General features: G+C 44.1%; 1 protein-coding gene across 1 annotated transcript in view; it reads right to left on the bottom strand.

Moving 5' to 3' along the window:
* Positions 1-23,102, bottom strand: part of kiaa1109 (KIAA1109 ortholog) — a 523,818-nt gene that overhangs the window by 214,126 nt on the left and 286,590 nt on the right. Inside the window, exons 43-45 of the mRNA XM_070862493.1 lie at positions 14,018-14,163; positions 8,348-8,567; positions 5,515-5,673 (exon numbers count right to left, since the gene is read on the bottom strand). Coding sequence (XP_070718594.1) covers positions 5,515-5,673; positions 8,348-8,567; positions 14,018-14,163 — 525 coding nt within the window. The remainder of the gene's footprint in view (positions 1-5,514; positions 5,674-8,347; positions 8,568-14,017; positions 14,164-23,102) is intronic.

Here is a 23,102-nt window from a genome sequence, read left to right as displayed (position 1 = left end):
AAACCATCCCTTATGCACTCGCTCAGCGCTCGCCCGGATGCTCTTCCTCCACTGAAGGCGGTCTTTGGTCAGGGATTCCAAGGTGTCGGTGGGGATGTTGCATTTTATCAAGGAGGCTTTGAGGGTGTCCTTGAAACGTTTCCTCTGCCCACCTGGGGCTCGCTTGCTGTGTAGGAGCTCCGAATTGAGCGCTTGCTTTGGGAGTCTTGTGTCGGGCATGCAAACAGTGTGGCCCGCCCAATGGAGCTGGTCGATTGTGGTCAGTGCTTCGATGCTGGGGATGTTGGCCTGATCAAGAACACTGATGTTTGTGCATCTGTCCTCCCAGGGGATTTGCGGAGACATCATTGGTGGTATTTCTCCACTGATTTGAGGTGTCTGTTGTATATGGTCCACATCTCTGGGCCATACAGGAGGGCAGGTATAAGTACAGCCCTTTAGACCATAAGTTTGGTGCCAAATTGGAGGGCCTGATCTTCGAACACTCTCTCCCTCAAGCGGCCGAAGGTTGCGCTGATGCACTGGAGGCGGTGTTGAACCTCGTCGTCGATGTCTGCCCTTGCTGATAATACGCTCCCGAGATATGGAAAGTGGTCCACGTTGTCCAGGGCCACGCCATTGATCTTGATGACTGGGGGACAGTGCTGTGTGGTGGGGTCAGGTTGGTGGAGGACCTTTGTCTTACGGATGTTTAGTGCAAGACCCATGCTTTCGTACGCCTCGGTGAAGATGTTGATGATGACTTAAGAGTTCAGTCTCTGAATGCGCACAGACCCAAGCGTCCACATACTGTAGTTCGATGACAGAGGATGGGACGGTCTTGGATATGGCCTGGAGGCGACGAAGGTTGAACGGTTCCCACTGGTTCTATAGTTTAGTTCCACTCCAGCGGGGAGCTTGTTGAGTGTAAGGTGGAGCACTGCAGCGAGGAAGATCGAGAAGAGCATTGGCGCGATGACGCAGCCCTCCTTGACCCTGGGTCCGTACGTGGATTGGGTCTGTGGTGGATCCGTTAGTCATGATCAGGGCTTGTATGTTGTTGTGGAGCAGGCGGAGGATGGCATAAAAATTTGGGGGCAGCTGAAATGGAGGAGGACGCTCCATAGTCCCTCGCGGTTAACAGTGTAAGGTCAAAGAAGGCCATGTACAAGTGTTGGTGCTGTTCCCTGCATTTCTTTTGCAGTTGTTGTGCTGTAAGGATCATGTCCATTGTACCCTGTAGTGGACGGGATCCGCACTGTGACTCCGGGATGAGCTCCTCAGCCACAGGGTCTCTGGACTAGGATTGGGGCAATGTCATGCAGTGTCTCTGAACTAGATATAACAGTAGTGCCGGTTCTTCAAATGAGCCAGTGCTGTGCGACCTTCCTCATGTCACATGCCCCCTCCCCTGCTAACCACTCGTCTGTTGCTTTGTACTTCCAGATGACCAGACACAGGCGCCACATCTAACAACATAGGAAATAGGAACAGTAGTAGGCCATACGGCCCCTCGAGCCTGCTCCGCCATTCAATAAGATCATGGCTGATCTCGTCATGGACTCAGCTCCACTTCCCCGGCCGCTCCCCATAGCCCCTTATCCCCTCTGAGAGAAGACATTTCTCCTCATCTCTGTTTTAAATGGGCGGCCCCTTATTCTAAGATCATGCCCTCTAGTTCTCGTCTCCATCAGTGGAAACATCCTCTCTGCATCCACCTTGTCAAACCCCCTCATAATCTTATACGTCTCGATAAGATCACCTCTCATTCTTCTGAATTCCAATGAGTAGAGGCCCAACCTACTCAATCTTTCCTCATAAGTCAACCCCCTCATCCCGGAATCAACCTAGTGAACCTTCTCTGAACTGCCTCCAAAGCAAGTAGATCCTTTTGTAAATATGGAAATCAAAACTGCACACAGTATTCCAGGTGTGGCCTCACTAATACCTTATATAGCTGTAGCAAGACTTCCCTGCTTTTATACTTCATCCCCTTTGCAATAAAGGCCAAGATACCATTGATCACTTGCTGTACCTGCATACTAACCTTTTGCGTTTCATACACAAGTACCCCCAGGTCCCACTGTACTGCGACACTTTGCAATCTTTCTTAATTTAAATAATAACTTGCTCTTTGATTTTTTTCTGCCAAAGTGCATGACCTCATACTTTACAACATTATACTCCATCTGCCAAATTTTTGCCCACTTACTTAGCCTGCCTATGTCCTTTTGCAGATGTTTTGCTTTTCCTCCCATCTTTGTATCGTCAGCAAACTTGGCCACGTTACACTCAGTCCCTTCATCCAAGTCGTTAATATAGATTGTAAATAGTTGGGGTCCCAGCACTGATCCCTGCGGCACCCCACTAGTTACTGATTGCCAACCAGAGAATGAACCATTTATCTCGACTCTCTGTTTTCTGTTAATTAGCCAATCCTCTTTCCATGCTAATATATTACCCCCAACCCTGTGAACTTTTATCTTGTGCAGTAATCTTTTATGTGGCATAACCGTTTATCTCTCATGGGAACACTCCACGTCAAGCCATCGAGGAGGAAGAGGAGGATACCGATGAGCCAACTCCGGCGCAGATGCAATTCACCTCCATTCTACCATCGGCACTTAGCTCCTCTGAGGACGTGACGTGACGTTCTCGGGGTTTGACGACTCCGCAGCTCCTGGGACTAGTGGCGTGCAGCAATGCAGTGCTGGGGTCGAATCCCGTATGCCATCTCTCTGGAGGGTGAGTCGGCAAAGTCAGTCTGCTGACAGAGAGGCAGATATGGAACTGGAAATGGTGGGAATGTCCAGGGAGAGCATCCAGGTCAGCCGTCAATTCCTTGATGTCTTGGGTAAGAGCATCAACAGTCTCAAAGCGACCATTACGGAAGTAGGTTCGCAGACTGTCTGTGCGAGTCGTGATACCATCAGTGCCCACACGAGCCTGGTGGCCTCCAGCAGTGACAGTGGAGTCCCGGAGAGCGCAAACCCTTGCGGAATATGGCGCATCACAGGCACAAACTCAGCTTCAGCTTGGCAGGTGATGCAGTCCATAAACCCTCCCGCCATACGCTCTGCGTTCCCCACTGTCACATCCAAACCAAAACCACCTGTGACTGGTGACGCTGATGAAGAGGGCTATCCAGTCAGATGCTGGGCCTTCCATGCCACGAGCTGGTCCAGTGCATCCCCAGACGCCGTTTACATTGTCTCTTCCCCCACCCCCCACCGAACACAGCAGGACTCTGGCAAAGTTGATGCATGCCATCTTGGTGCCATTTTGGTTAAGAGCGGCAAGCAAGGGAGGGCGATAAGGGGAAGGGGACAAAAGATCAGTGGTAAAAAATAGTGCTGCATTATGTTGTTGATGGTGAATGCATCGTATGTTTAATGTTACACTGTTGTTCGGTTCTGGATTATGTTGTTGATAATATTGTTGAATGATCACACTGCTGGATGCAGCTAATTATTTTGTTTTATTTTATTAAAGTTTCACAATGAAGGTTACATTACAAAGTTTCAAATGTTACAATGTTTAATAAATTCTTTTGTTCACCTTAACCATTCCTGTGTAGTGTCTCATTTGCAGAACAAGAGGGGGAATAGTCAACATCATGGGATAGAGTGGACAAACAACGGTCAAACATGCCGTTCACTCTCCAAGCAAAGCGTTCAATTATGATCTGCCGATGCAAGGCTTTTGCAGCGGCGAAATCTCCACGATGCCTCCCCTGTGGTTGGGGGCGGTGGTGGTGGTGGGGGCATGGGTTCCTTGCCAGGCTCATCTTTCTCCCCCTATTCCTCCCCCCCCCCCCCCATCTCTTCTGCGATGGTCCTGCAATCCCCATTGACAATTCCTGTCTCCTCATGATGGCCAAATTGTGTAGCATGCAGCACACCACAATTAACTCAGACCTGCTGAGAGGAGCATTGCAGGTAGCCTCCAGAGTGATCCAGGCTTCGGAAGCACTGCTTGAGTACTCCAATTGTCTGTCTGACGATGTTGCGTGTGGTTGCATGGCTTCTGTCTGAGGGTTCCGGAGGGGGGTCATGAGCCAGGTGGCGAGGCCGTAACCTTTGTCCCCCGAGCATTCAGCTCTGGCCTTGTGGTTGATGCTAGAACATGCGTGAGACACTGCTCTCACACAAGATGAAAGCATCATAGATGCTCCCTGGATATTGGGCATTGACTGCCATGATGCGCTGAATATGGTCGTAGACGATCTGTATGTTCATGGAGTGGAATCCCTTTCGGTTTAGGTAAACCTCAGCATTCTGCAAAGGTTTTCGCAGGGCGATATGCGTAGAGTCAAGGGCACCCTGAACCTTGGGGAAGCCAGCAAATCGTCCAAAACCGACAGCCCTTTCATTTTGGATCCCCTGGGTCATTGGGAAGTTTATGAAGTTCATTCTGCGTGCATACAGTGCGAATGCAGCAATGTGTAGCGTGTTGCGTGATGAAGCATATGTCCCCCGCTGATGCCTGAAAGGAGTCGGAGGCACAGAAGACAAGTGCCACAGTCACCTTCACCTCGACGGGCAGTGCAGTCCTGTTGCCGCTGATAGGCTGTAGGTCTGCCTGTATGAGCTGGCATATCTCTGTGACCACCTCTTTTCGGAAGCGCAGCCTTCTAACGCACTGTGCCTCAGAGAGCTGGAGGTATGAGCGATGTTCCATGTAAACTCGTGGGGGGGGGTAAGGCCTCCTCCCCTTTTATCTGCGACCTCTTCGATTACATTGCAATGATCAATAAGCCTTCTTCCTGCTCGAAGCTGTATGAATATAGCAGCCAGGATTACTGGCTCCCGACCTAGCATGGCCCCTGTATTTTAAAATGTCCTTTATAAAACAAACTAGAAACGCACATAAACCTCACAATCAAAAGTATGAACGCAGCGTTCTTCTGCCAAGCCTTTTAATCGCTCAGAACTGCGACTTTCTCCTCCGTTTTCAATATGGCGCCAGCTGCGCCGTGGGTCCGACAGTTTTTTCTTGGTGGGTTCTTAGGCGGATGCTAAATTGGGTAAAAATGCTCGAAAGTTCCGCCCGGGGCGCTAGCGCAGTGATGTACAATGATTTATGTCATCCAAATGGTCAAAAATTCTTTTTGTGCCTCGCCGAGGCGCTAAATGGGGCACAAATGAGTCGAAAATCCAGACCATTATTTCAATCCCTCACATTTCAGCATGCATAATTGTTTCATACTTCTTAAGGCACTGAGTAATAAGGTCACAAGCAAAACCAGTACTCCATGTATTTTTGAGAGCACCAGTGAAAATTCTGTATTAACTTCTTCCAATACCCTAAGTAAATGAAATGAGCCCCCTAATATTCAATTTAGCCAGTTGATTCCGACAAATGACCCATCCTCGGACCACAGAACTCTTGCAGCATTCAATTATCTCTATAACCTTCGACTTCATTGCTAACCGATAGGTAATAATAACATAAGAAAATTGAATTGGTGTCATCAGTTCATTGACCCCCCATATACTGAGTTGCTTCCCATTTACTGCACCTTCTTCAGTTTACCTGTTGGAAGGCTGTTATGTCCAGATCTGGGAACTGGTGATTCTTGAGTAATGCTTCCTCGGTTACTCACAGCATTTGACATCCAATTGTAGAAACTGACCGATGATGGCTCAGACAGCAGTGGATGTTCTGATAGCATCTCTCTAGCTACAGCAGTTCCTGTATTTGCAAAATAAAGGATGAATTATATCCATGGTTGCTGTGTCAACTGTGACTCAATGGGTCGCACTCTTGCCCGAGTCATAAGGTGCAGGTTCAAGTCCCACTCCAGGAACTTGAAGCACAAAAAATCTAAGCCGACACTCCAGTGCAGTGCCGAGGGAGAACTGTCGGAGTGTCGTCTTCCAGATGAGACGTTAAACCAAGGTTCCATCTGCTCTCTCAATTGAACGTAAAAGATCCCATGGCAGTATTTCGAAGAAGAGCAGGGGAGTTATCCCCAGTGGCAATATTTATCCCTCAATATAACAAAAATAGATTATCTGGTCATTTTCACATTGCTGGTTGTGAGAGCGTGCTTGTGCGTAAATTGGATGCCACGTTTCTAAAGTGAGCTACATAACATAAAATTTAGCCATTTATTTTCTGATCCAAATTATAGAATTTAACAGCAGCTATTTTTATTAGCTGTAATCTATATAACTGCAGTAAAGAACCATCATTTTTGTTTTGTACCTTTCCTTCATTTTAATTCATAAAGATTAGTCTTTCATTGCACCAGTGAGCTTGTTCTTTTACAAAAATTCTGTGAGATCAGTATGGAATCTGAAGTAATATCAAAGTTTTTGCATGTTAAATGAAGTCAAACTTCTCTTACAGAAAGACATATTAGATCTTCTCAGATTTTAATTTCTACGCACAGATTCATTGCCGAGAATATATCAGGCAATTTATATATTGAATCATCTGCCTTGGAAATATTATCAGACAATTTCTAAACTGATCCAACTACTGCTGGAAAATGATCTAACAATTTATAATCAGACCCAATTATCTCTGAAAAATTAACTCTGATTGCTGGAATTTTTTAAGCGAATATACCAAGCTCCTTTTAAACAGTAAAAAATTAATAAGACTGGCAAATCATACTCTGTGTGGAGTTTCAAAATTTTCCCCACAACATTGCATGGGAAGCAGTGCAAATAAAGGTGCAATATAAGGAATGCTAACAAGAGCAACAACAGTAAATCAATTATTTTAAGATATGAAGTATGATTGACCCCTGTCCTACTTTCTTTCTCTTCCTATTCAGAGTTCCTCTGATTGTAAGACCCTTTCCAGGTTTATGCTAAAACACACAACAGCAGCTCAACAAGATTTTCTCTGAACTTTTCTCCTGTATGTAGGGAGGAATAAATCATGTATGTCGGGAGGGCAGAAACCTCTGCATAGCAATAGATTGCAGATCAGCAAATTAACAGAATATTGCAATCAAAACCATATCCCTCCAATCTACAATGCTGTATGCACCATTGGGCTACATACACAGTAACAACTATAGAAGATCAATGTGCCACATCAACTTGTATCTTTTGGAGGAGAGTTTTTGGTGGAAGGAGGTAGAAAGTCAAATGATGATTAATTGTTTGCCGAAAGAATTTTGAATAAGAAAGAGATCAGGTTGGTTTTTGTCTTATAAATTGTACCTGCTGTGGGAAAGCACCTTCAATTCTGACAGATTGTAGCACTTACATTCTTCTAATATGGTTTAAGAATTGCGTATTAACAACTATTGAATGACACCAAGATTAGTGCTCCCTTATTCCTTTCATGATCAACATTTCTCACTTTCAACTCTATTTAGATCCGTTCTCACTCCCACTGAACATTTCTCCCTTTTTGGTTCTGTAAGAGAAATTTGGCATTAGGGGTACCAGCGGGACAAGGGTTAAAGTGCTGGTTCCTGCAATGGCCCATAAGGAGGTAAAAGGCCTCTCTTCGGCCTTGTACCAAGGCTCCAGAAGTTATCAATTCAATAATATTCCGACAGGATACGATGTGAGAACCTAAACAGACACTGATAAGACCTTGCAAAGAGGCTCGAGGCGACTCACAGGCACCAAGGAAATGTATAACAAATTCCGACCAAATGAAGTCATTCTGGTTACGGCCTAAAGCGGTCACGAGGGTCTTGGCCTGTCAATCCAAAGTAGCACTAATAAGGTAGTCCAATTAGGGAAGTAGCACTGATAAGGTAGTTCAATTAGAAATCTAGGGAGGTTTTGTCCGGGAACAGAGGGGTTTTGAAATGTATAAAAGTTGTATGATTGTGCTGTTCGGAGAGCATCTCCACTCACAGGCGACTGTGATAAGAGGTGTTCCCGGACGTTCGTAACAAAGATCGTTATACTTCGCCATCCGTCTCTGTCTGCTAACTTCGAGAATTGCTACGTGGGCTGGGGCGAGCGTCGACCCTCTATATCAGTGGGCCCGCTTGTGGGAGAGGAAGCCTTCCCATCTCCCCCTTACAGTTCGATGGCTTGGAATGTGGGTTTCTCCACATCTGCCTTTAAATACCCTTCAAGGACAAGCTGAAAAAATTAGTTTCCTCCTCTTTTAAGAAGAGTTCTATTATCAAGAACATTTAATCTAATATTCCAGCCAATAAAGGCAAACTTGTATAATATTGACCACGGTTGTCATGCTAATTTACTTTACTACTTTCATGAGTGATTTTGTTTTGTTTCATGTAAAACAGGAACAAAGCAGGTATGCATTACAAGGTAGGAGGGAGAAGAAAAGAAAGAAAAATAATGTATTAGAACTCAGATTGCATTTACTGCAGGAACATCAAACTGTAAAGTGGAATTATGTGAACAAATGTGAAATGTACCTGGCCGTGTAAGTGAACTGCTTTTAATTCCCGTTGCACTACGTTGTGGAGTTCCTTCAAGAAGATTGTGAAGACTAGGGAAGCTCCCAGTCAGATAGCTCAGCAGACTTTCCTTTCTAGGGCTGTCTCTTGTCGGTATTCCTGCACGGCTGACATGGGCTGGTGAGTCTGCTACTGTATCTCCACTGGTGTAGCTGAGGGACTGGTAAGGGTGGACTCCCTGTAAGGTGAATGCAGAAAAAGTCAAAATATTTTGAGTGCCTAAAAATGTAAATAGAACCATTAGCTTCACCTTTTCTTAAGTTCTTGGCTTAGTTTCCAAATATAAAATTTGTAAAGACCATGTAGGGGGTTTAAAATTTTTTAATGGAGTATACTCCGCATAATAGAAGAACGATTAGATTGTTCATGGGAAGTATCACAAAGACACAGTATATTTATTATTTTATTTAAACATCAGAATAGTTCCTCAATGATTTACCCTTCCTGTACTGTAGAACTATGGCTCACCCTAGACTGTAATGCAACTTTGTCAGAAACAGAATATGTATATGAACGTTAAAAAAAATAACAGTTACAGCAACTCTAATAGAACCATGTATGTATGGACCCCAAGAAGAATTGGTTGGGGGATATTTTAATACCTCATTGAATGGAAGAGACCCTACAAAGGCGACAATTCTACTTCCTTCCAAATTTAGTATCCTCCATATTAATCTAACTTTGTGGTTTCTAAGAAAAGGTGGTGCCCATTCAATCCAGACAAAATATGTGCAGTCAGAATAAATCTGCAAAACTGCTTATAAATCTAATTTAAAGAATTATGTCTGGTGTAAATATGAAAGTTTCTTCATGCAGTGCCTTATGGCTACTATCTAAATTTATCAATTTTCTTCAAGTTAGCCAAGCAATAATCCTAATAAAATTTTGGTAACAAAATTCAAATCACTTGGTAGCCAATGTCAGATCGAAGAGATTGAGGCCTAGAAATACAATAGCGACAGAAACCAGTCGGTGTCACCGCGGAGCAAAGTTAACATCCGTCCGTAAAAAGAACGTAGGCAGCACCATTATTTTGGCGCTACACCGGGAAATTTCTAGGCCTGAACTTGATTAGAAACGAAAAGGAGTCTTACGTTTATGAATAAATGTGGTTCTGTTCCAAAAGAACCTCAGTATTTACAAATGGAAATCTACATTCCATATCTAAATTATGAGGAGCTTTACTAGATTGAATAAATGAAATAATTTGGTGTTGTAAAAGGAATTTTGAAATCATTCAGAAGGGATCTGGTTTAAGGTTTGCAGATAGGCCAGCCCCAATCTCAGCTATCACTCAATAACCATCAGAGTCTGGAATTCATTGGTCTGTCTCACCAACACCAGTGCCACCAGAAATGATTGTTGCAGTGCAGACTTTGCACCACAATGACTGGTGGGCATCTTACCGAATTCCAGGATTAACCTCAGTGCAAGAACTGGTCTCGCAGGATAACCTGCCAGTACTGGAGTGAATCCAAAGCCAAATTTGACATGAGGTCACACTGTGGCAGTGCTTTTGCCACCCGTGGCAAGTCGGGTGCAGCTGGCATGGGTGGCATGTGGGGAACCGGCTCCTGGTTCTAGCCCGCCCTCTCGAAACAATCTTCTGTTGATTGGGCTTGTTAAGCCCGCCCTGCAAGGTTCCCGGCTAATTAACAGGAAACTGGTCTGATGATGCCATTTAATGACGCATCATCAGCCGGTTTCCTTAAAGCGACCATGCCCACATTCATTTTGACAGTTGTTTTGTCAGTGTTCTGCAGCAATGCGGTGCTCCAAACACTAACAAGCACTGCAAAGAGGTACATGGCTGCACCCAGGCTCTCTCATCACTCCCTCCAGATGTTTATGGAGGGAGTCACACCATACAGGGAGGTCCTCTTCCTTTCCAATGGACAGGAGGCCTCCTCAGGACACCAACGTAGCCTGGTTGCACATTGCACAGAAGGGTGCAAGCAGGGATGTCGTCAGGAGGAGCTGGCTGCAGTGGAGCAAATATTTCAATGATCTCAGTCGATCACAAAACGTTACTGCAAAGCCACACTCAACCTCATCCTGCTGTGCCACTCATCACATCCCTATCACTCTGCCTTCCCTACCCTACCCCTGCATATCCTTACTCACACCAACTTAACTTGCATCTCCACCAATCCCTCTCTCTTTATCTATCTACATTATCACATCCCCATCTCACTAGCCACCCCTCACACTCCCCCTCATCCTTGTCCAATCATACCAACTAATAACACACAAGGGTAGACACTTGGGTCCTTTAGCCAATGTTCATGTAAAGTTGATATTGAGGTGTTGTCAAACATCAAAATCTTTATTTTCAACACTACGTGTTCTTGGACAGATTTGTGTGCACCTTTAGAAGTGGCTTAGTGAGTTGTAGTGAATGGTGAGACTTAAGGGTACCCCCACAATGGTGATGAGTGTGAAAGGAATGGTTTTGGCATTGTAGGGATGCTTTATGGAGCTGGTGTGGGCTGGTGCCAACCTGGCACATCATGTGGCAGCCAGGGTGTGCAGCGTCAAATGAAGTAAATGTAGCCATGGTGAGGCCATCCCTGGCGTCCCAGGCAGCAATGTGGTCGGGTGCTGATGCCCTGTGCAGCATCAGGTCATTGCAGAGAAAGTCAGTGGTGATGCTGGTGTGTTTAGTGATGTTGGTGTTAGGGCTGATCGTGGTATGATTGAGGAACAAGGTGAGATTTTGTCAAGGGCTGCTGGAATAGATGGCAGGTGAGGTTGAGATGACAGAAGCGATTTGTCAATGGTGAGAGGGGATGGTCCAAGGAGGTGACAGTGAATAGAGAGTTCACTGCAAATACTTCCAAACAGTACACAGCTCAAAAGTGTCCTCCAAACCCGAAAGGCTTCAGCTTTTGACATTGTAAAGTGAACAGCTGTGAAATGGTAGCTTTTATACCACTTGCCCAATCTACTCAATTGTTCCTATTACAACTATAACAACTTGTATTTATATAGCGCCTTTAACATAGTGAAATGTCCCAAGGCTCTTCACGGGAGTATTATGAGATAAAAAATTTGATACAGAGCCGCATAAATAGAAATTAGCGCAGGTGACCAAAAGCTTGGTCAAAGAGGTACGTTTTAAGGAGCATCTTGAAGGAGGAAAGAGAGGTAGAGAGGCGGAGAGGTTTCGGCAGGGAGTTCCAGAGCTTGGGAGCTAGGCAACAGAATGCAGGTCCACCAAAGGTTGAGCAATTATAATCAGGGATGCTCAAAAGGGCAGAATTAGAGCGCAGACATCTTGAGGTTGTGGGGCTGGAGGAGATTATAGAGATAGGGAGTGGGGAGGCCATGGAGGGATTTGAAAATAAGGATGAGAATTTTGAAATTGAGACCTTGCTTAACTGAAAGCCAATGTAGGTCAGCGAGCATAGTGGTGATGGGTGAACGGAACTTGGTGTGAGTTAGGACACGGACAGTCGAGTTTTGGATCACCTCTAGATTACATAGGGTAGAATGTCGGAGGCCAGCCAGTATATTGGAATAGTCAAGTCTAGAGGTAATAGATGAGGGTTTCAGCAGCGGATGAGCTGAGACAAGGACAGAGACGGGCGATGTTACGGAGGTGGAAATAGGCAATCTTAGTTATGCTGCAGATATGTGGTTGACAGCTCATTTCAGTGTCAAATATGACACTAAGGTTCCGAACAGACTGGTTCAGCCTCAGACAGAAGTTGGGATGAGGGATGGAGTCTATGGCGAGGGAACAGAGTTTGTGGCGGGAACCGAAATCAATCAGAACAATCTTCTCATCACAGGAATCAATCTAATGAACCTTCGTTGCACCGTCTCTACGGCAAGTACATCCTTCCTCAGATAGGGAGACCAAAACTGTGCACAGTCCGCCAGGTGTGGTCTCACCAAAGCCCTGCACAATTGTGACAAGATTTCCTTACCCTTGTACTCCAATCCCCTTGCAATAAAGGTCAACATGCTATTTGCCTTCCTAATTGCTTGCTATTATACCTGGATGCTAACTTTCTGTTGTTTCCTTTACGAGAACACCTAAATCTCTCTGAACACTAACATTTAACAATTTCTCAGTGAATAACCTCACATTTCCACACATTATACTCCAACTGCCACTTTATTACCTACTCACTTAACCTGTCTATATCCTTTTGCAGGCTCTTTAAGAACATAAGAAATAGGAACAGGAGTAGGCCATATGACCCCTCGAGCCTGCTCCGCCATTCAATAAGATCATGGCTGATCTGATCACGGACTCAGCTCCACTTCCCCGCCTGCGCCCAATAACCCCTTATCGTTCAAGAAACTGTCTATTTCTGTCTTAAATTTAGTCAATGTCCCAGCTTCCACAGCTCTCTCAGGCAGCGAATTCCACAGATTTACAACCCTCAGAGAAGAAATTTCTCCTCATCTCTGTTTTAAATGGGCGGCCCTTTATTCTAAGATCATGCCCCCTAGTTCTGGTCTCCCCCCCATCAGTGGAAACATCCTCTCTGCATCCACCTTGTCAAGCCCCCTCATAACCTTATACGTTTCGATAAGATCACTTCTCATTCTTCTGAACTTCAATGAGTAGAGGCCCAACCTACTCAACCTTTCCTCATAAGTCAACCTCTTCATCCCCGGAATCAACCTAGTGAACCTTTTCTGAACTGCCTCCAAAGCAAGTATATCCTTTCGTAAATATGGAAACCAAAACCGCACACAATATTCCAGGTGTGGCCTCACCAAAACCTTGCATAGCTGTAGCAAGACTTCTCTGCTTTTATACTCCATCTCCTTTGCAATAAAGGCCAAGATACTATTGGCCTTCCTGATCACTTGCTGTACCTGCATATTATCCTTTTGTGTATCATGCATAAGTACCCCCAGATCCCACTGTACTGCAGCACTTTGCAATCTTTCTCCATTTAAATAATAAATGTGTCCTCCTCACAGATTACTTTCCCACCTAGCTTTGGATCACCAGAAAACTTGGATACATTACACTCCATCCCTTCATCTAAGTCATTAATATAAATTGTAAACAGCTGAGGCCCAAGCATTGATGCTTGCGGCATGCCACTAGTTACAGCCTGCTAACCTAAAAATGATCCGTTTATCCCTACCTGTTTTCTGTCCGTTAACCAATCCTCTATCGATGCATATATATTACCCCCAACCCCATGAGCACTTATCTTGCATAACAACCTTTTGTGTGACACCTTATCGAATGCCTTTTGGAAATCCAAATATACTACATCCACTGGTTCCCCTTCATCTACCCTGCTAGTTACATACTCAAAAATAAATTTGTTAAACACAATTTCCCTTTCATAAAACCTCTAACTGATCATATTATGATTTTCTAAATGCCCTGTTAGCACTTCCTTAATAATGGATTCCAGCATTCTCCCGACAACTGATGTCAGGCTAACTGGCCTGTTCACTGGTTTGAATAGCGGATTAACATTTGCTACCTTCAAATTCCACTGGGACCATTCTAGAATCTAGCCTACAATTGTCTACAGTAGACAAGAAATAACAGAATTTAAGAGGACATCATCAGTCACAATAGGTAAATAGATCTGTACGGTATGTACATCAAGTTGCTATATCACAAGTGTTTTGTATTTCACCTACTTTTATTTTAAGAGCAGATTCGTGTGCATGAGCATTTGTTTTGGATAACTTTCTGATGATGTCAGAGCCGGTTACTGGTCCGGATGATGTTCCACCTGCTGGAGGACGGCTACTTTCTAAAAGCATGGTATGTTCACTAACTGTAGCTGCAACAAAAGGACAAGCAGGAATGAGAAAATTGTCAGCTCCAACATAAATCAATATTAAAGCTGTAATCTGTAAAGTAAAATTTAATCGGTTATGAATAAATGGTTAGTTATTTACAAAAATGCATTTAATTCTAACAATGGAATTCTTTTATGATAAAATGTTGTCAAAAACACAGACACCAAGCAAATATATCATTGTACATTTATTTACTAAAGTTACAGGATGTAGTCAAGAAGGGAATATTTCTTTGGCAATGTTAAATTCAGCAATAAACCTGGGGTATAACTACAACCAAAGTCTAAACCCAAAACTTCTTTTCAATGTCTTCGGTAAGTATCCAGATAAAATATATTAAGATTCCATTATAGCATGGGGTTAAGTAAAATCCAATATAATTGCAAAATAAGCCTGCATACAATCCTCTTTCTGTCATTGTACGCAATTCTTACAAACAGGAACTTGACAAACACATTTGCGGTTGTAATGATGGCGAAACTGTCAGCCATCAATAAAGCAACTTCTGGCGTCCGCACATGCACAGTTAAATGTGGAAATCTAGAAGTTGCTGTCAGCGATTCCCCGCTCCTCCACTGTTGAAGTCCTTGTGGATGAAAAGCTTACAATTTACTTGAACTTCCACTTTTCGCTATAAAATTCCCGGAAAAAGCTGAGCCTTGCTGAATAAAGTGTAACTTAAGTTTTTAATGGCGCACTAAGTCATAATGAATAAACAACCTTTCTGGCTCTAAAAAACAAATTTTATATTTATGGAATGTCACATTTCTCCATTTTTAAAATAATCAAAATATGTTTTTGAAGTTTCTGCTTATACCCTAACTCCACATGTATATCCTCATCTTTATTTCGCTCCTTATGTCACACTCGGTCAAATGCTGCCTTGATGTCAAGGGCAGTCACTCTCATAACACCAGTGGAATTCAGCTCTTTTGTCCATGTTGGGACCAAAGCTGTGATGAGGGCTGGAGCTGAGTGGTCCTGCCGGAACCCAAACTGAGCATCAGTGAGCAGGTTGTTAGTAAGTACCGCTTGATAGCACTGTCGACGACACTTCCATCACTTCGCTGATGATTGAGAGTTGACTGATTCAGTGGTAATTGGCCGGACTGGATTTACCTTGCTTTTTGTGGACAGGACAAACCTGGGAGGTTTTCATATTGTCGGGTAGATGCCACTGTTACAGCTGTACGGCAGAGTCACAGCTAGTTTTAGAGCACGTCTTCAGCACAACAGCCGGGATGGTGTCGGGGTCCATCGTCTACGCGTATCCAGTGCACTGAGCCGTTTCTTGATATCACGTGAAGTGAATCGAATTGGCTGAAGACTGGCTTCTGTGATGGTGCGGACCTCAGGGGGAGGTCAATATTGATCATTCACGTGATACTGCTGGCATGGACTAGTTGGGCCGAATGGCCATACATCCTATGTAAAAGATGGGTGCAAAGGTTTCAGCTTCGTCTTTTACACTCACATGCTTGGCTTGCCATCATTGAGGATGGGGATATTCATGAAGCCTGTGCCTCCCGTTTTTTGTTTAATTGTCCACCACTATTCATGACTGGATGTGGCAGGACTGCAGAGCTTTGATCCGATCCGTTGATTATGGGATCGCTGAGCTCTATCGAAAGCATGCTGCTTCCACTGTTCAGCCCACTCCTTCGTGGCTGTATACCACTGTGCCTCCACCTCTAGTTATAGTGATGGAGTAGTCCTATGTTACAGCTTTTCCAGGTTGGCGCCTCATTTTTAGGTATGCTTGGTGCTGCTCTTGGCATGCTCTCCTACACTCCTCAGTGACCTAGGGTTGGTCCCCTGGTTTGATGGAAATAATAGTGAAGGATATGTGGGCCAAGATTACAGATGGTGGTAGAATACAATTCTACTGCTCCTAATGACCCACAGCGCCTATTGGATGCCCAGTTTTGAGCTACTAGATCTGTTCTGAATCTATCCCATTTAACACAGTGGTAGAGCAACACAACACAATGGAGGGTGTCCTCAGTGTGAAGGCGGGACTTCATCTCCACAAGGATTGGTCACTGTTACAAATGCTGTCATGAACAGATCCATCTGTGACAGGTAGATTGGTGAGGACGAGGTCATGTAGGTTTTACTCTCGTGTTGGTTCAATCACTAATTGCCGCAGGCCAGTCTGGCAGTTATGTCCTTAAGGACTCGGCCAGCTCGATCAGTAGTGGTGCTACTGAGTCACTCTTGGTGATGGGCATTGAATTCTCCCACCCAGAGTACATTCTGTGCCCTTGCTACCCTCAGTGCTTCTTCCAAGTGTGTGCAACATGGAGGAGTACTGATCGATTAGCTGAGGGAGGGCGGTAGGTGGTAATCCACAGGAGGTTTCCTTGCCCGTCCTTGACCTGAAGCCATGAGACTTTATGGTGTCCGGAGCCAATGTTGCGAACTCTCAGGCCCATTCCTTCGCGACTGTATACCACTGTGCCACCACCTCTGGTTATGGTGATGGAGAAGTTTGGAACATTGGCTGAAAGGAATGATTCTGAGTGTGACTGTGTTAGTCTCCCAATTTTGGCACAAGTCCCCATATGTTAGTGAGGCGGGCTTTGCAGGGTCGACTGAGCTGGGTGTGCCATTGTCGTGTCTGAAGCCAGTGCTTAGGTTGATGCCTGGTGGTCCGTCCGGTTTTATTCTTATTATTGTTTCTCTTAGTGGATTGTTACAACTGAGTAGCTTGCTAGGCCATTTTAGAGGGCAGTTAAGAGTCAAACACATTGCTGTGGGTCTGGAGTCAAATATCAGCCAGACAATGTAAGGATGGCAGATTTTCTTCCCTGGAGGACATTAGTGAACCAGATGGGTTTTTCCGCCAATCTGATAGTTTCATGGTCAACATTACGGATACTAGATTTTTATTCCAGATTTATTTAATTTACTGAATTTAAATTCCCAGTTGCAGTAGTGAGATTTGAACTCGCGTCTCCAGATCATTAGTCCAGGCCTCTGGATTACTTGCCCAGTAATGTTACCATCCCAGCGGCCATTGCACATGTGCTGTGTCTCCACCTGTGTTGCTCCAAAGTGCAGGCGCCGTTCAGTCCCTGAGAATGGACTACACGCGTCTCCACAGAAAATAAGTTGCTGATAGAATCCCAAGACAACACTCGCCAGGTTCCAGGATTCTGTATCTTAGCAAATATGTTCCAATTCAGATCCGCTCTGAGATCACAAATGACTCTGTGGGGATTTCCGGGCCGGACCTAGAAATTGCCCTACCCCTTCTTGCATCAACCATAAGACCGACGTGGGCAATTAGCCCAACTCTGTACCAGCGATTGCTTTTTCATCGCACAATAACACAAAGGCACCATGGTATAGTGAGCTTGTTGAATCAATCAAACACTGTTTTTCACCTCCAGGACGTGAGCTTCATTCATAAGTCAATCATACGCAGCACTGGATGGTGCAATCTAGTTTCAAGTGTATAAAACTTAAAATGTCTTAGCTCCCCAGACAGGCCTAAATAACTGGCTGTATATTCTTTAAAAGAAACGCAGACTATGGGCAATTTGATCAATAAAATAATGAAGGAACTAGATTGTGTCCACACTGATTAATTAGATAGGTTAGGAAGGACCAGGGGTTATGCCGAAAAGTTACACAAGGATCAAACTAGGTTAGATGTTAGACGGTTCTTCTTTTCCCAAAGAATAGTAAATCTCTGGAACAAGTTGCCTGCTTGTGCAGTAACTGCTCATTTTCAGTATACCTTCAAAAGAGAGCTGCACTGCTTCCTGGCTAGGACAGAGATCACGTCATACAAGAGGTAGGTACCAAGTAACGCGAGGCATTACCAACACAGTCATCTGCACTAGTTTCAATCGCCTTGCGGGGGACAGTCAGAGGTGAATTTTTCAGATTTTTTTCCCTCATTGGTCTTGGATTTTTATTTGGGTTTTAACCTCTCCCAGGAGACTTTATGGACCGAATTGGGTAGGGAATGGTGTAATCATGAAACATAAGGCATCAATGGCTTTATGGGACAGGCTGGATGGATTAGCTGGTCTTTTCCTGCCCATCATTTTTTATATGCTTGTATGCAACGGGCTGGAGTGGAATATGAATAGGATAATACACATACTGGAGTGGATTATGGACAGGATAATTCAGACTGGAGCGGATTATGGACGGGATAACTCACAGACTGGAGTGGATTATGGACAGGATAATACAGATTGGAGTAGATTATGGACAGGATAATACACAGATTGGAATAGATTATTGACAGGATAACACACAGATTGGAGTAGATTATGGACAGGATAATACACAGATTGGAGTAGATTATGGACAGGATAATACACAGATTGGAGTAGATTATGGACAGGATAATACACAGATTGGAGTAGATTATGGACAGGATAATACACAGATTGGAGTAGATTATGGACAGGATAATACACAGATTGGAGTAGATTATGGACAGGATAATACACAGATTGGAGTAGATTATGGACGGGATAATACACAGATTGGAGTGGATTCATCATCATAGGCATCCCTCGAACGAGGATGACTTGCTTCCACAAGAGTTCACAGATGTTTCAATGAAGGACCCGATGTTCCAGTCCTGAACTCCAATTGAAGGGGTGGAAGATGCCTGTGTGTGGATTTTTTTAACGTGTGGTGACCGTTGCACATCAGCCACCACACAGGCTTGACAGAGCTAGGCCTCTATCCAGTGGCAAGGGTTAACCAGGATGATTGGAGACCAGCTCTGCTGCACGGACCTAGTGCGCACATATATCGCAGTGTGGGCTGGCCCGTGCTGCCCCGTACCCTCATTCGCTGCACCTTTGCCCACGAAGTTCCAGGGCCCGGCACTCCAGCTCTATTTATAGCCCCGACCTGCGATGGTGTTCTCACACAGGTCGGGGCGGCCTACGATGTTCCAGGAAGACCACTGCCATGCTGGAGGACCAACGTTTGGAGACGTCTCTGAAGACCATTGCAATGCTGGAGGACCAGAGTTTGCTCCAAGCCTGTGTCAGTGTGTCAGTGAAGTAGTTCTGGCAGCGTTCATACCGGCAGGGAAGAGGAGAAGCTGGCGAAACCGGTGTGATACATGTCACTCTGGGAGGGCTCTCCGGAGATATACCAGGGTCTCCACACCAGAGCAGAAACCCTCCCAGGTTGACATGCACCACATCAGCCTCACCAGCTACTCCTCCCCCGTGTCAGATTATAGTAGATTATGGACGGGATAATACACAGATTGGAGTGGATTATGGACAGGATAATTCACAGATTGGAGTGGATTATGGACAGGATAATACACAGATTGGAGTAGATTATGGACAGGATAATGGACAGATTGGAGTGTATTATGGACGGGATAATACACAGATTGGAGTGGATTATGGACAGGATAATTCATATATTGGAGTGGATTATGGACAGGATAATACACAGATTGGAGTAGATTATGGACAGGATAATAGACAGATTGGAGTGGATTATGGACGGGATAATACACAGATTAGAGTGGATTATGGATGGGATAACATTGAAGTGGATTACGGACGGGATAATACACAGACCGGAGTGGATTATGGACAGAATAATACACAGCTGAGAGTGTGTGTTTCGCACAGTATAATACATGGGCTTCAGGTTCCTGAGAAGATTTTCAAGGAATTTTTTCTGTTTTCAGCCCATATATTTTCATGATTGAATACAACAATGATGTTAGTGGGAAGGGTACAAATTATTCTACTTTGCTTGCCAGCAAAAAGAAAGACACGGCTGAGTCTACTTGTCTCAGACTTCTAGTGCTCAGGTCAAGGCACCAGAAACTTCACTGGGTTTATTTTGGAGGGGTGTGTATCAAAGTGACCAATGATAAATTGACAGCAGGTTGGACATTTCGGTACAGTAATAAATAATTAAAGTTCACATAAGGCAGTTACCTTGCCTCTGCCTCATTCTCACATCCTTCCCTCATTTCCTACCCAAACAGATGAGTGCGCAGTGTGAAGAGATGGAGGCGAGTTGATCTGTTGCCCTCAAGGTGGAAGCTGGCTGAGCTCGGCTTCTCTATATCTTCTGCCTGTACCACGTGAAATTTCTCAGAGGGCGACACAACCAATGCATCACCCACTCCCTTATCATGTGGCCGCTGCCCCAACTCTTGTTAATTTCTAAATGGGTTCAGCTCTGAGGTCACATGACTTGCAAACGAGTCTGTGTTTGGATTCTAGGCCATTGTGTATTGGGCTGCTCTGCTGCTCTCCAGCTCTCTGCACAGCCTTTCAATTGATTGGCTGCTTAGCCTATTTGATCATATCACTGTTACTGGACACGGGAGATCCAGGAAAGGTGAAATTCACGCCACAGGGATCGTTAGATTGGGCCAATAAATGCTCTCTCTCGCTCTCTATATAAAAAAGCCACAATGAGTGTTCTGAAAAAGGCTTTGTGATCTATCATGCACTCTATTCAGTGGTTTTCATTTCTCAAGAAAAAGTTCTGCCGTGTTCTTCTTGTGTCACCCAAACCAGTAAATCAAGTAAACTTCACAAGACATACATAACCTTACATACTATTATTATTTGTCCTTGACCAGCAATATATTTTTCAACATGAAGACTTCATGGTATCAACAGCTTCGGAACCACGATGTTCACACAACAGTTAATTATCTGTATATGAACTTCTCCTTATAACCCTCATCCTTGGTCCTAATCAGCTATTCGTCAGCTCCATTGTTACTGCTTTTAACTGAAATAGGATGTAATGAAGACTGATTCTTTACAATCCTTCAAGAAGGCAATGGATGGGCTTTTAGTAAAACAGGTGATTACAGTGTAGAAGTAAATTATTCTGGAAAACAATTAACCTTTTAGATTTGCTTGTTCATACATCAGGGACAGAAAGTAATTTGTAAACAGAGGATTCCTGGGTTGGCCATGGGTCTTTCTTTATGTCTCTCAAAGGAGGATGCGAGGGAGGAAGCAAAGGTTGGTATATGGCAATGGAATCAGCAAAAGTAGTAGGGGAACACAGAAGGCCAGATGGTTGTTTCTTGTTCAGGATACATAAACATGTACGACTTCAGTTGGCAGTACATTCCCATATATCCCTCCCTCTGTATGTAAAAAAAATTCCAACCAAGACTTCTTTCACGCACTTGAATCAATTGCCTCGTTCTGGGCAGACAATCCAAGTTAAATAATCAGTTAGTATCTACATTATCTGTTCCTCTCAACATTTCAAAAACCAAGATTATTTCTAGCTCAATCTTGTTTTCAACAATATAATTTGCGTAAGCATCTCTTCACAGCTTAGAGCATACATCACCTTCTTCTTACACTCTCCCATTCCTAAAATGTATTTTTGAAAGTAGGATGCCTAAACTGTACTCAATATTGCAAAATTTGACTTTCACAGAGATCTCGAACTGGAACAACTGATTCCAATTTACAGTCAAATATTTTTGCAATCTAGCCAAATACATCAGACTTTATGGTAATATGTGGCACACTTCAGCATATTCCTTATCCTGATCATAAATGCCACATTTCTGAGCCTGTTCCCAATAGTTTGCACTTTCTTCTATACTAATTTATGTTAAAACTTACTTGTATTTCAAATATTAATATACCAGTGGATTAGATATTAATCAGCATCTGAGGCTGTAGAATCTGGTTATTCATTTCTACTCTACTTGAAAGAAGGTGTGATGGTGAAGGATGCTAAACATCAAGCTTTTCTTTCCAATGTCAACAGCCAGTTGTATGTCAAATTAAAATAAAGACATCGCTATAAATACCCCCACCTTGCCCCCACCACCCCACCCACCTGCATACAGGCTCCCACAGTGTAATTGGGTGCCTGATTTATACTTAACAGTTGTCACATGGGTTTCCTGGGATTCGGGAAACCCAGTAGCGAAAGGGTGGCGAGAGCTGCTGGCCCCAGAAGGTAAGTGCATTTTTACAGCAAACCTTGTGAGCCTGAATCTCTTCCTACCCACTCGCTTGCATTTTATCTTTTGCTGAAGGCTATGACTCATGTTGGAGTACATGGTAGGGTGGCAGCTATACAACATCTGGCCCAACTGAGCATTCTCATTTTCAAATCTGGACCAGAAGTTTTTAAGCATTGATCTGACCACAAAAGACAATGTTGGACCCTATTTTATTCTCAACCAATGCCTATAAACAGGAATTTCCAACGCAATTGTGAGAAGGCATGGGATTGCTAGCTATTTTTTGCTCTACCTAATCTGAGGCTTATTTTGGCATTCCAGGTTAAGCTCAGTTAATCAGCAAAGAATACAAATTGAACCTGGGACTTTCCTGGTCTTTATGTTGAGTAACACACCATCCATCTAATGTATTTAGCGATTGCAGGAGCCATATAAAATCTAATTTTGACAATAAATGGCAGACTGCACCCCCTCCCACCATGGACAATCCAGCTACAATATATTAGCTGAACTGTCCATCGAAGGGGTGGTATATTTCATGAAAAATACCTTTTCCATTCAGCACACAGCACAGCTCTACAGTCCAAGAGTGTTGAAGATGGTTCAGGCACTCAGTTATCATATAAACGGGAGGTCATTGATTCTATGATTCCCCAAAGAATGGTTACAGCACAGGAGGCCGTCCGTCGAGCCCCAACCGGTTCTCTGCAAGAGCACTTTAGCTAATCCCACTCCTCCACCCTTTCCTTGTAGCTCTGCAAATCTTTTTCCTTCAAGTACTTATCAATTCCCTTTTGAAAGTCACGATTGAATCTGCCTCCACCACCCTTTCAGGCAGTGCATTCCAGATCATAATGACTCGCTGTGTAAAAACATTCTTCCTCATGATGTCTTTGATTCTTCTGCAAATCACCTTAAATCTGTGTCCTCTGGTTCTCAACGCTTCTGCCAATG

The sequence above is a fragment of the Pristiophorus japonicus genome, chromosome 2 (genome assembly GCF_044704955.1).
Source record: "Pristiophorus japonicus isolate sPriJap1 chromosome 2, sPriJap1.hap1, whole genome shotgun sequence".
Classification (NCBI taxonomy): Eukaryota; Metazoa; Chordata; class Chondrichthyes; family Pristiophoridae; genus Pristiophorus; species Pristiophorus japonicus.
This window is presented reverse-complemented; position numbering and strand designations above follow the sequence as displayed.